This window comes from Dioscorea cayenensis, chromosome 18 (assembly GCF_009730915.1).
Source record: "Dioscorea cayenensis subsp. rotundata cultivar TDr96_F1 chromosome 18, TDr96_F1_v2_PseudoChromosome.rev07_lg8_w22 25.fasta, whole genome shotgun sequence".
Lineage (NCBI taxonomy): Eukaryota > Viridiplantae > Streptophyta > Magnoliopsida > Dioscoreales > Dioscoreaceae > Dioscorea > Dioscorea cayenensis.
In genome coordinates, this window is record NC_052488.1 from 6,154,072 (window position 1) to 6,167,097 (window position 13,026).

A 13,026-nucleotide genomic window follows, 5' to 3' on the forward strand; every position below is an offset into this window, starting at 1 on the left:
CTAAATATTTTAGCCTAAAACTTACATTGTATATATTACTTTTAATCCACTAACATCACAGTTTTTTTGTTAAAGTCAAATGTTTGACACACTCTCTCTCTCTTATATGGTTGAAATCTAGTGTGATGACTTGTACATATTATAATAAAAAAATAAAAAAGAACTTTTTTTTAACCCCCTTCACTTGATGTGGATCTCGGTAAAGTTCATGCAATTCAAAAATATTTAGGTGTAAATCCAACTTTAGGGGGGGTTTAGGGGTAAGTAATCACTCTTATCAGAGAGAGAGAGAAAGAAAACTTGAAAGAGTGAAAGCTCAAGTTCATGTTCATCTATCACATGACACTAAATGTTGGCCTGGCACTCAACTTGCATATCACCATCTCTTGTTGTCACACACTAAAATCCCAAAACCCCAAAAAATAAACCTAAAAATAATGCAACCTCTATATAAGCACACAACTCTTTAGCCAAACCTCCAAAACAATACAGTGCAAAACAAAGAGTCATGGAGCCAGATATGGAGAACAACACCAACATCAAAAACAACAAGAAGAGACTAGGAGGGCTTAGAACAATGCCCTTCATCTTCGGTAACTACCTAACTATCCATCTTTATAATTTATAATAATTTATAATCATCACAAACTACTGATCTATGAATTAATATGTGTAATCACAGCAAATGAAGTTGCAGAAAAACTAGCAGTAGTAGGATTTGCAGCAAACATGATCACCTACTTAACTCAACAACTTCACATTCCATTGGCAAAATCTGCAACCACACTCACAAACTTCAGCGGCACGGCAAGCCTTACTCCACTTCTCGGTGCCTTCATCGCCGACGCTTATATTGGCCGGTTTTGGACCATCACCATCGCCTCCGTATTATATCAAATAGTTAATATTCTTGGATACACATACATATATTTATCTATTAATATATAGTTTCATTTATCTGAGTCTAACTTGGTTTGAAGGGCATGATAAGCTTGACAATATCTGCTGTGCTACCGCATTTCAGACCACCACCATGCGGTGGCAATCAAGTGTGTCAAGAAGCAACATCATGGCAACTAGGAGTGTTGTATGTATCACTCTTGTTAACGGCACTCGGTGCCGGTGGTATCCGGCCATGCGTCGTCGCATTCGGTGCAGATCAGTTCGATGAATCAAACCCGAAAGAGAAAACAAGAACGTGGAATTTCTTTAACTGGTATTACTTTTGCATGGGAGTGTCCATGTTGCTGGCGGTCACCGTAATTGTGTATATCCAAGACAATGTTGGATGGGGATGGGGATTTGGGATTCCGACAATTGCCATGGCGATGTCGATAGTGTCGTTTGTAGGTGGATATGGTATGTATCGGAGGTTGGAACCGGCCGGAAGCCCGTTCACTAGGCTTGTTCAAGTGATGGTTGCTGCTTATAAGAAGAGGAAACTACCTATGGTTTCTGATCCAAGTTTTCTTTATGAAAATGATGAAGTTGATGCTGCTATTTCTTTGTTCGGTAAACTTGGACATACCAAAAACTTTAGGTATGTTATTTATTTGCTTTTACTTATTTCTTTAGTATAAAATCAAAACTCTTATCTTATTTGAAACAAGTATAGTAAATTAAGAGACCATGCAAGTTGGTGGAATTTAATGCATGATTGATAGAATTAATTGAGAAGAAGAGGAAAGGAAAGAAGAGAAAGAATGGCAATATTTACATTTATTAGTAATAAAAATAATAATAATGATAATAATAACATTAATATTAGAGAGGTTGGGGTGGTAACTGATTGAGGTCATCTCATGTATCATTGATGAAGGAAAGGGACAATTATTTAATGACAGTTGCCATGTGCATCAAAAAACAGACAAGAAGTGGATGACCTTGTGTGCCTTTGTCACACTTATCTGCTGCCCTTTCTCCTTTTCTCATGAAATCTAGTTCTATTTAAAATTATAATGATTTATTATATATTCAAATATTTTTATAATAACTATTTCGGGAAAATATTAAGAAGGGGGCAAGAAGGTGAGTGTCTCAAATCTTGCTTCCATAGTATTGTCTATACGTGCACTAGGGTCTAGTATTATTTATTAGTATTGTTGGGTGATCATGGTGGGGTTCTATATGCAAAGAATACAATTTTTATTTTAATGTTAAATGACAGAAAGATTTATCTTTAAGATTCTAGGTTATCGTTAATCCACTAAAATTAATATACTTCCATATCTGCCTGTCTTGTTTAAGGTGATTGTCACCTTTGGATATATATATATATATTGTCAAGGCTGTTTGATTGGTTGGAGTTAGAATAAAATTGAGATAATTATTAGTTCATTCTAATTTATTGACATCTAAAAACATCTTTTTGTACAGTTTTTAATTGTGATTAATATTTTGGGACGCTTAATGATTATATCATTTTAAAACAATATGTCTAGTTGAGGTTATTTCAAAAAGTAATATATGATTGGAGAGTTTGAATAAGTAGCATAATTAATGCCAATCTATGCTTATGAACCATTCTCTTATAGTTTTTAAATTAATTATTTATTACATTTAATATTTTTTTTAAAAAAAGAAATTTAACAATTTATAAATACCAATTTGTGAGTTTATAATTTATTTATTTATATCTTATAAGCGAAATATCATGTTAGTTCAAATTGGTTTCAAAAATAAGTGGAATGACCAAGACCAATTTATCCCTAGTAATCTACACTAAACACCTTCATAATGATGAAATTTCTTTGAAAGACATATATCTATGGTTATAATTTATGAAAAATTACAATGATACAGCTGATTTAGACAAGAGAGTACGAAAGGTTTGGATATCAATAAATATAAATAGATACTATTATAAACTTTGTTTTACTCTTGTTAGTCATAAAGCTTGTCAAATAATTGTGTTGTCCAAACTCTAAACCATCATTATTGATTCTTGGCCCCCTTATAGATTATTAAATGTGAATAGTTCTTCAAATTTTTTAATGCCTCTATTTTTGTAAAAATATTTATTTATTGTAAATTAGTGTTTTATTTTCTCTGCAACCGGGCCTACTGATTTTTGTCCTTGTTCCCATTTAAAGTGTTCACTCACTGGAAAGGTAATATCATGTTGACGAAAGCCAGGCATGAGACTCTGTCAAATTTAGTCCTGATAGAGAAGCATATAACATGGCTTCAGTTAATTAATTTTATTCAAAATAAAAAAAAGGTAGAAATAGTAAATAATATTGTTTTATAGTTGTCATTTTGCACTTTATGCGTTTTATTTTGTATGAGGTGTTCTTGGTAGGAAACTTAGGGTCCGTTTGGTTAGAGGGAATGAGAATATGGAGATGGGGAAGGGGAAGGGGATGGGGAAGGGGATGGGAATATAAATAGAAAAAGGGGATTGGGGATGGGAACAAAAGTAATGTTTGGTTGGAGGGGATGGGGATAGGAATAGGATAGAGAATAAGAGAAAAATTTTTAGTAAAAATTACTTTTTACCCTTTTAATATTTTTAATTAAATTATATATCTTGTAAAAAAACAATTATTATTAAATAGCTTCAATTTCTATAAAAAAATTAAAAATGAGTTATTTATTTTTCTAAATAAATTTTAAAAATTTATACATTTTAATTGATGAATATAATTTGATTTTTTTATTTAAAAATAAATAAATATCCAAATTTAATTATTTTTTTAAATCACTAAATATAAATAATTCTAATATTTTAAAAAAATAAATACAATGTATAACATGTCATTTCTTAATATTCGCTCTAATACAATGTAAATATAAAAAAATACAATGTATAAATACAATGTAAATCATTAAAAATTTAAACAAATATAATATTATGAGGGGTAAAAAGAGTCATTACCTCATCAAGGCATGCTCAATCCCCCCCAAAATGAGGGGGATGAGCATGAAGGGTTTGAGGGGCATGCACTCCCCCCTCATTCCCTTCCCATGCCCTTTGGTGCATGCCCAAACATGGGCATGCACATGCCACAAGGGTTGATCCCCAATCCTTGGGGATCAATCCTTGCATCCAAACATACCCTTAAACATCCCAGCCATCTAGATGATATTTATTTAAGTAATTATATATGTGAATTTTTTTTTTTTTTAAAGTTTTCTTTTCTTCTTCAGGAGAATGATAGTTTTAACCAAGAACGTTGACGGTATTTGTCATTATATATAGTTTACTTTTAATTTTTTGGGAGGTATTCTTCGATAGGAAGTTTAAACATTTCAAAAGGGCGCGAGAATACACTAGCTAATTCTATATTTTCATGTGAATTAGAGAGGGAACTGAGAATTTGTTGTTACATGCATGATTTGCAAGTAGAAATATTAATATTTGAGTAGTATTGTAAAACAATCAACAAACATTTAGCTTAAGTTTAGCTTGATTAGTTAGCAAGTGAGCCAAACTCAAACTTAAACATAAACTGTTCCCATTAGGTTGATCCAGAATAACTGAATTTAATCTATATATCATAATATAAACATATTGGAGATGTAATTGTGCATTTATATAAAAATCACAATTGTAAAAATCAATACATATGCCATTTTTTATCTAAGAAAGACTCTAGCATGCGAGTGATTTTTTTATTATGCGAGATTCTTACAAATTTTATCCTATTCTAAACTTATTATTTCATTGCATCTAAGAAAGACTCTTTGTAAGAGTGCTATATTCACAAACTATTCATGGCACACGTCCTATTTAATACTATTTAAATGGATCCTGTGTGAATTATTGTGGGAGAAATCATATTTCTCTCTACAGTGTTTTTGGCATGGTAGGAGGACTTATTAATTCAGTATGATTTTTATAAATTTTTTAAATATGCATGTGATGAATTTTCACTACCCTATGTGATATTTGACAGAGTTAATAAATTTTTAGATGTCGATAACACATTCTAACTGGTGCATTTTTATACCTACCTATCTTTTGATCACAAACTTTTAAATAGTAGGGCGCTTGCCAAAAAAAAATTCTTAAGATAAAGCCAATATTAATTTAATCATCATTAAATGATTTATTGTTCCATATTTTCATGCGTACTTATTAGTCTTAAGATCTTCTCATTGTTTAAATTTAACCTTCGTATTAAAGTCTATCCATTTCTCATAATTATTTTCTTTCTTAAAATCACATATTACATTCTTTTTAGTCAAACTACCTTTTGGTTAATTGGTAATGACATCTCACATTTATAATTTTGTCAAATTACCTTCTAGTTAATTTTTATAATTTTAGTTCCCACTATTAGCAATTCTTCTAGTGATCACTTCACATTAATTTTTCTTTTTTATATCTTCCTAAAGATAAAATTATAGTTTTTAGGTTCTAGTGATCACTTCACATTAACTTCCTGTATGTCACTGTAGCAACACATTCATAGACTTTCAAAAAACTGAAAATTATAGCTGAACATCTTTTTCAGGTTCTTGGACAAAGCAGCCATAGTCACCGAAGAAGAGTCTACAGAAATCCAAAAAAACAACCAAATCCCAAACCCATGGAAACTCAGCACAGTCCACCGCATAGAAGAGATCAAATCCCTTATCCGCATGTCCCCGGTCTGGTCTGCCGGCATCCTTGTCATCACTGCCTCCGCCCAACAAGGCACCTTCTCCCTCCAACAAGCCCGCACCATGGACCGCCACCTCTTCTCCACCTCCTTCCAAATCCCCCCTGGCTCTATGTCTGTCTTCACCATGCTCGCCATGCTTCTCACCATCACCCTCTATGACCGTATACTCATCCCTCTCACCCGCCGCTTCACTGGCCTCAACCGTGGCATCTCTTTTCTCCACCGCATGGCCATTGGCTTCTTCATCTCTGTCCTCGCTACCCTCATCGCCGGCTTCATTGAGCTCAAGCGCAAGCATGTCGCTGCTGCTCACCACCTCCTCGACGAACCTTTGACCATGGTCCCCATCTCTGTCTTCTGGCTTGTCCCTCAGTACGCTTTGCATGGCGTCGCTGAGGCTTTTACGTCTATTGGCCATCTTGAGTTCTTTTATGATCAGGCTCCGGAGAGCATGCGGAGCACGGCCACGGCACTGTTTTGGCTGGCCATCTCGGCCGGCAGTTATGTTAGCACTTTGATTGTTTCGATGATTCATCGGTTTAGTGCTCGGCCGGATGGGTCTAATTGGTTGCCGGATAATCTCAATAGAGGGAAGCTGGAGTATTTGTATTGGATTGTGACTCTTTTGCAGTTCTTAAATTTGTTGTATTATGGGGTTTGTGTTAGGTTTTATACGTTTAAACCCCTTCAACTCAAGGTGGCTGTGAATGAGGAGGATGTGGGTGATGTGGGAAAGTCTGGTAAGGAAGGTGGTGCTTGATATCGTAGTGTTTGCGGAAGGAGTTTTAGCACTGGTGGTGCGTAGATGCAATCAAGTGGGTCAATGACTTTACTCTGTAATAAAATAGTTGTGTATATAAAGAAAGATGGGAATTAATCTTCTATTGGGATATATTTAGCTGTAAAAGATTTGGTTGTATAAGGGTCTGTTTAGACGCATAATAAATTTTTTCTAAGGAATTTTATTATATAGGATTCGAAGATGATTTCTATGGAATTTAGTACCGGAAAAATTCCTATGGAATGGTGTTTGGATAAGCACTCGAAAATTTTTTCAAAGGAATTTCATTTTAAAAATATTTTTTTCTCTTTATTGTTTTTTATATATATATATTTAAAATTTTGGTTGTGATACTCAAATTACATTAACGGATGATGTTTGTTGAGTATATCTGATTCTATGTTATCATCAATCCAATAACCAATTTTTTTTAAAATTAATTAAGAGTGAATAAACATCAAAATAAGATCACTAAGCAAAAAATATTCACATGTCCCATAATGAAATGGTAATCAGTTGCCCACTTTTTTTCAAATCATGGGAAGCCATTGGCTAGAGTTGTTAACCTAATGTAATTCCTACAAATAGAATTAAGTATAGTTCATTCCAACCAAATCAAAGATGACCACATAAAAAAAAAACTAAACTAATAGAATAATTCCAACCATTTAAACAACTTGCTTTATAATTTTCTCCAGATATGAGAGAAATTATCCGCTTAAACAAAAAGAATGAATATGTGCTAGTGAGTTTCGACAACATTGAATATGTGCTAATGATTATAGTTCACAAACATCTTCATGCAAGTCATATATCAAAAATCTAATGAGAATACAACACAATGAAATTGATAGTTTGATTTATCTTCACTTGATCTATAGAACTCTTGCAAGGAACACAACATAAGGAAAAAAACATTTGAACAAAAAAATCATCTATTGTGACATTCATCTGATAGAAATCTTCTATCAAGTTATATTGGCAAGCTAGCAATGTAGACAAATACATCAGGCTGAATTCCCAACCTAAGCATTTCATCGAACACCTGTGAGACAAGATCAAAACACTGGATCTTCAGCAAACCATTCATCAAATCACTGACCATTCTCATCTCGGAGACCAATCTTGATCCAAGCATTAGTTTGAGAACCCCGAAAGCATCCATGGCCATGTTGTTCTGGAGATAGGCTTGGATTAGAAAGTCAAAAGGAGAGGTGGAGGAGAAGTGGCAAACGTTAGTGGATTTGACAAGTGCGTTGAAGGCGACGACGGGGGAGGTCCGGCAAGATACGAGGGAGTGGATAAGCGATGAGGCTGGTCAGTAGAGGATGGCGCGGAAAAGGGAGAGAGCGAGGATGAAGAAGGAGGAGGAGAATGGGGGAAGCACACGAAAAAGTTGAAGAAGTGGAGGAGGAGGCGAGCATCGGAGTCAACGGTGCGGAAGAGGAGGAGCTCGATGTGGCGAGGTCTGAGGCGGCCGTAGATGAAGGGCATGCAAGAGACGAGGTCACGAATCGAAAAGTAAAGAAAAAAATTATTTTGGTCCAACCTCTTTTTAAAATTACTATGGAATCATATGATTCCATAGTAATTTTATATGGATTAAATTTTTGATAGGTTACTAAGGTTTTGACTTGTTTCTTTAAGGTTACCAAATTTCAATTTGGATCAAAACAGTTACTAAAATTTCATTTCATTTCTCCGGCAGGTGACCCGCGAGTAACCACATTCATCCAGCTGACGTGTCTACCAGAAAAAAATACAGTCAGCCTAATGATGACACATCACCAAGTTGCCACATCATATAAGGAATCCAAGCTGGTTAAAGATTGCCAAATCAGCATCTTCTTCTCCCCATTGTTTACCCTAGCTCTAACATGAACAAGGAGCACGACGCCGATAATGAGTGGAGCTCTATCTTCTTCTTCTTCTTCTTCTCATCGTTCACCCTAGCTCATTCACTGTTGCAGGTCAAAAAGTTAATTTATGATTTGTCTCTGCTTTTTCTGCAGATGTTTACAGCTCAATCTGTAAAAATATTCTTGCTTGAGACTAGAAATCTCCCTTTTTGGAATTCGGGATGAACATTAAATTTACACTTTAGAAATGAAAGTTCTTTACGATGAGAGAAGTTATTATTTATTTATTTATTTATTCCAAGATAGAGATTGAAATTCCCTCTCTTTGGAGTTCATAATGAATGTGCTGAAAAAGGTTCATCAGAAATGAAAATGTTTACTATGTAGTTCACAAATATATATATATATATATATGATCATGAGATGTTCACAGAAAATGAATATTAGAATAGAACTTCATGATGAACATTAAAGGTATTTCAGAAATGAAACGGTGGGAGAAGAGAAGAAATGGTGGCGGCGGCAGCCCTCACGTTTGGGGGATTCAAGGAGTTAGGGTTAGGTTTTGTTATGCTGATGTGGACTCTCTAGCAGCATGATGACGTGTCATCATCAGGCTGACTGTGTTTTTTCCGGTAGACATGTCAGCTGGATGAATGTAGTTACTCGCGGGTCACCTGTCGGAGAAATGAAATCAAATTTTAATAACCGTTTTGATCCAAATTGAAACTTGGTAACCTTAAAGAAACAAGTCAAAACTTTAGTAACCTATCAAAAATTTAATCCAATTTTATATTATCAAAATAGTATCCAAACACCCCTTATTATAATTTCCTACATAATATCAAATTCCATAGGAATTGTGATAATTCCTATGGAATTTAGTGGTACCCAAACAGGCCCTAAATCTATAAGAAATATGCTTTTGTGTATATTTAATATGGATGTTTTTGTTCATTAGTAGATTAGACACAATTTTTTTAGGATAGGGGTGGAGCAAGAAATTATAGGGAGGGTAAGCTACAAATTAAAAAAAAAAAAATTTAATTAACAAATTTTTTTAAATTAAAATTTTAAAATAATACACTAATTAGAACAATATTTTAAAATGTAAAATAAAAATACTACTAATAATAGTGAGGGGTGAGCTGAAACTTTTGTATCAAACCCGATATTATATCTCTTTGTTTAGCAATGTAGCCATATATGACACATGTGACACTGTGTCCATATGGCACAATGCATGGGACAAGTGTTACCATGCATGCTTGTCCATAACGCAAGTGTCATCTCTCTTAACACTTGTTGAATGAGAGAATATCTCATTTCTCAACTACATGAGTTATTGAAAGAGGAAATTAAAGGTGGGTTTCAATCTCAGAAGAAGAAAAATATCTAACCTTTCCCTCATACTTTCTTCTCCAAGAGCCACCATCTCTTTGACCTTGGGATTTGCAGTGTGACTCCAAGTGAGCATCTCTTGTACTTGCCCACAACCAAGGGAAATGTGAAGAAGAAGCAAGACTAAAGAACAAATAAAGGTCCTAAAGGACAAGGACTAGTAGAGCAAGCGAAAGATAGATCCTCTTGAATTAATTCAATAATTCATGGTAATATTCCACCCCTAGAATCCAACATTGGTATCAGATCCTAAATGCTTGCTTTCGTCATTAAAATTATGCCTATAATCCGGTGAATGAGTTTTTTTTTTTTCTTTTGCATGTTTTCCCGTAACATTTAGGCTAATTTTTGAAACTGTTAACATGCTAGCATGAAATGTAAGCATGAATGTGTTCCTTGTAACATGAGCTCTTCAACGATATATTATTGGTCAAAATATCAAAATAGTCCCTCTATTTTACGTTTTGCGCCATTTTAGTCCCTCTAATATAAAATCCACCTTTTCGGTTCTCGTATTTTCACATTTTTGTCTTTTTAGTCCCTCTAATTGACGGATCTGCCCTTTTGGTCCTTCTAGTTGATGAATTAGAGGGACCAAAAAGGATGAAAATGTGTAAATACGAGGACCAAAAGGATGGATTTTACAACTAAAGGACAAAAATATGTAAATACAAGGACCAAAAGGGCGGATTTTATATTAGAGGGACTAAAATGGCGGAAAACAAAAAATAGAGGGACCATTTTGATATTTATACCTATATTATTTGTCTAAATCGGAGTCAAAATGAGTGAGATACAGTGCTAAAATGAGAGTATAAACGTAGGTTAGGAGGGTTGCTTTCCACCATTTTCAGCCACTAACTCATTTTTGATTTGATTTCGATCTATGTGGTCAAATTTCTGTAATTAATTTATTATTATTATTATTATTATTTTTTGCTATACATGAGATTTGTTTGAAGTTTAACATAATTCATGTTTTAAATGCAAATTTGCCAATGAACTAAAGTTTTTTCATGTTTGATAATTGTGTATTACAACATCAAATTGTTATGCATGTCATATGTATTATGAATTGCATTAATTTTGTAATTCATTTATTTGTTAAATGATATGATATTTATCTTAGTGATAGATTGGTTAATTATCTGTATGCATGACTAATAATCAATCACTATTTAAGCCATTGGCCATAAATTGATCAAACCTTAGTGTCATGGCTTCACACCTAAGTGGTGAGAATGATTCTTATTCATTCAATGCCAATTAATTTAGGAAATGAAGATACATTGATATTTTTGTGCTTATGTTGCATGATGTATGTTTTTTTTTAAAATATTTTCTAATATTCATGGAAGAAGTGTGACATCCCCATTTACTCTAGTAGATTGGTGTAGTAAGATTTGTTCTTTGGGTTGTAATTATTAATGGTACATTTGTATCATTAATATTGAGGCCGTGTAAGGGGATGAATTATCACACTAATTTCATGTATATTGATTTATTTTGGGCATAAAGCACCAAGATATCAATGGAGTCCAAGAGTTGGACTCACTTGGATGCATGTTTATTTATTTATTTATTTATTATATATTGGATGGATAAGTTCCTTTCATTAAAATAAGTTTATTTTTTTTTGTCTAAATACAATCAGATGCTTAATACCACTTATATTATTGGTGATGATTACTAGTTTTTTTGAGGAATTTTTGAGCTAGTGATGTAAATGGGGGTTGAGCTCGTTTATTGAGATTAGTATAAAATTAAAATATGTGCCTAATTAAACCATGTGCATGATACAGTGAAATGGCAACCAAAAGTTTGGTAATTGAGATTACCAAAGGAGAGAGACTGGATGACAAAAATTATGATATGTGGCATAGAAAGGTTCACTACTTCCTAAACGAGCATGACTTGCTTGACCATCTAACCAGTAATATGTGTCCACCTGAAGCTGGGAATTCTGCCCAACATCGTTGTGACCATGAGGCTTATGATCTCTGGCTAAAGAGGGATAGAAGTGCACGCTTTACCTTGTTTGAGTGCATGCATGATGACCTCATTGAGGAGTTTGAGTACTACTGAACTGCTAGAGAGATGTGGGATCAATTGCGCCTAAAATATGATGGGACCACAGCCAAGAGACTTCGTGCCTTAATGCTTAGGTTCAATCAATATATGATGGACCCAAAGCACACTATGACTGAACACCTTAGGGTGATGTCCGTCATGATTCGAGAGATGAAGGCAACAATTTATAATCTCACAGATGAGCAGCAGATTCTAGCTGCCATCAGGTCACTTCCTAAGTCCTCGTAGGGACAATTGAAGTTGGTCCTTACTCACAAACCTTTGATGACATTTCCCGCCATTTGGAGCTTGAAGAGGAGTGCAGAAGTGTGAATCGCGTTGCATTAGTTGCACAAAATGGGCGCAAGAGTGATGTCTCTAAGTGCAACATGAGAAAAGCTGATAACCAAGTGCCTCTAGCAAAGTAGTTTCTCAAGCACCGCAAAGGCAAACATGGGAAGAAAAACAAAACTAAAGTAATGTGCTATAATTGTAGAGAGAAGGGATATTATGCTCAGGAATGTACTAAGCCTCATGAGGTTTGTCCTACTTTCCTTCTTTTATTCGTGCTTTTGTCAGCATGTATGTGTTTTTCGCTAATTCACTCCATGATTGGATTGTAGATACATGAGCGATAAAACACTTGACTTGAAGTCATACAAGCTTTGTAGATTACCATCATTTGCTGACTAGTGAACATTTTGTAACAATGGGGAATGGAGCAGAAGAAAAGGTCCTTGGTGTGGGAATCAATCAACTTAATTTACATTGTAGACGTAAATTGATTTTGCATGACGTGCTTCATTAACCCTCTGTTCGATGTAATCTAGCTACTTTTAGTTTTAGCACTTGTAGACTTGGGTTTTTTTCTTGTCAATAAGAATGGTGTGCCCATTTATCTTGATCAAACCTTGTATAGTCATGGACATTTTCGTAACAGTTTATTTATGATGGATTTAAAATCTATGTCTAAATACCATAAATATCTTGTTAACATCACATATTTTTCTTGAAATATTACATCTAAATCTGCTAAATGGCATGCTAGACTGGTAGATAGTGGAATTAAAAGAATATCAAGACTGGCTAGAGAAGGGCTATTGGGCTCTCTTGCCAAAGTGAATCTTCCCACTTGCGAGGCTTATCTTGTTGGAAAAGCCAGTAGAAAGCCTTTCGGGAAGGCCAAAAGAGCTTCTCATTTTCTAGAGTTAATTCACTCTAGTATTTGTGGGCCTACAAATGTTAAGGTGCGTAATGGTGTAATTTACTTCACTACATTCTGACAACGCCCTTTTGTGTGTGTACT

The 13,026-nt window shown here is 34.3% G+C and overlaps 1 protein-coding gene across 1 annotated transcript; it reads left to right on the forward strand.

The window, feature by feature from the left end:
• Window positions 1-361: 361 nt before the first annotated feature.
• Window positions 362-6,586, forward strand: LOC120282346 (protein NRT1/ PTR FAMILY 3.1). Its single transcript, XM_039289151.1, has 4 exons — window positions 362-593; window positions 683-900; window positions 981-1,540; window positions 5,460-6,586. The coding sequence occupies exons 1-4, from the start codon at window positions 509-511 to the stop codon at window positions 6,367-6,369; spliced, it is 1,773 nt and encodes a 590-aa protein (XP_039145085.1). The 5' UTR covers window positions 362-508; the 3' UTR covers window positions 6,370-6,586.
• Window positions 6,587-13,026: the final 6,440 nt, after the last annotated feature.

Excerpts from the sequence above, each read along its gene's own strand:
- LOC120282346 (XM_039289151.1), top strand. The coding sequence starts at position 509 with ATGGAGCCAGATATGGAGAACAACACCAACATCAAAAACAACAAGAAG. Across the intron at positions 594-682 it reads AACAATGCCCTTCATCTTCG|CAAATGAAGTTGCAGAAAAA; the intron begins GTAACTACCTAA and ends GTGTAATCACAG. Across the intron at positions 1,541-5,459 it reads GGACATACCAAAAACTTTAG|GTTCTTGGACAAAGCAGCCA; the intron begins GTATGTTATTTA and ends CATCTTTTTCAG.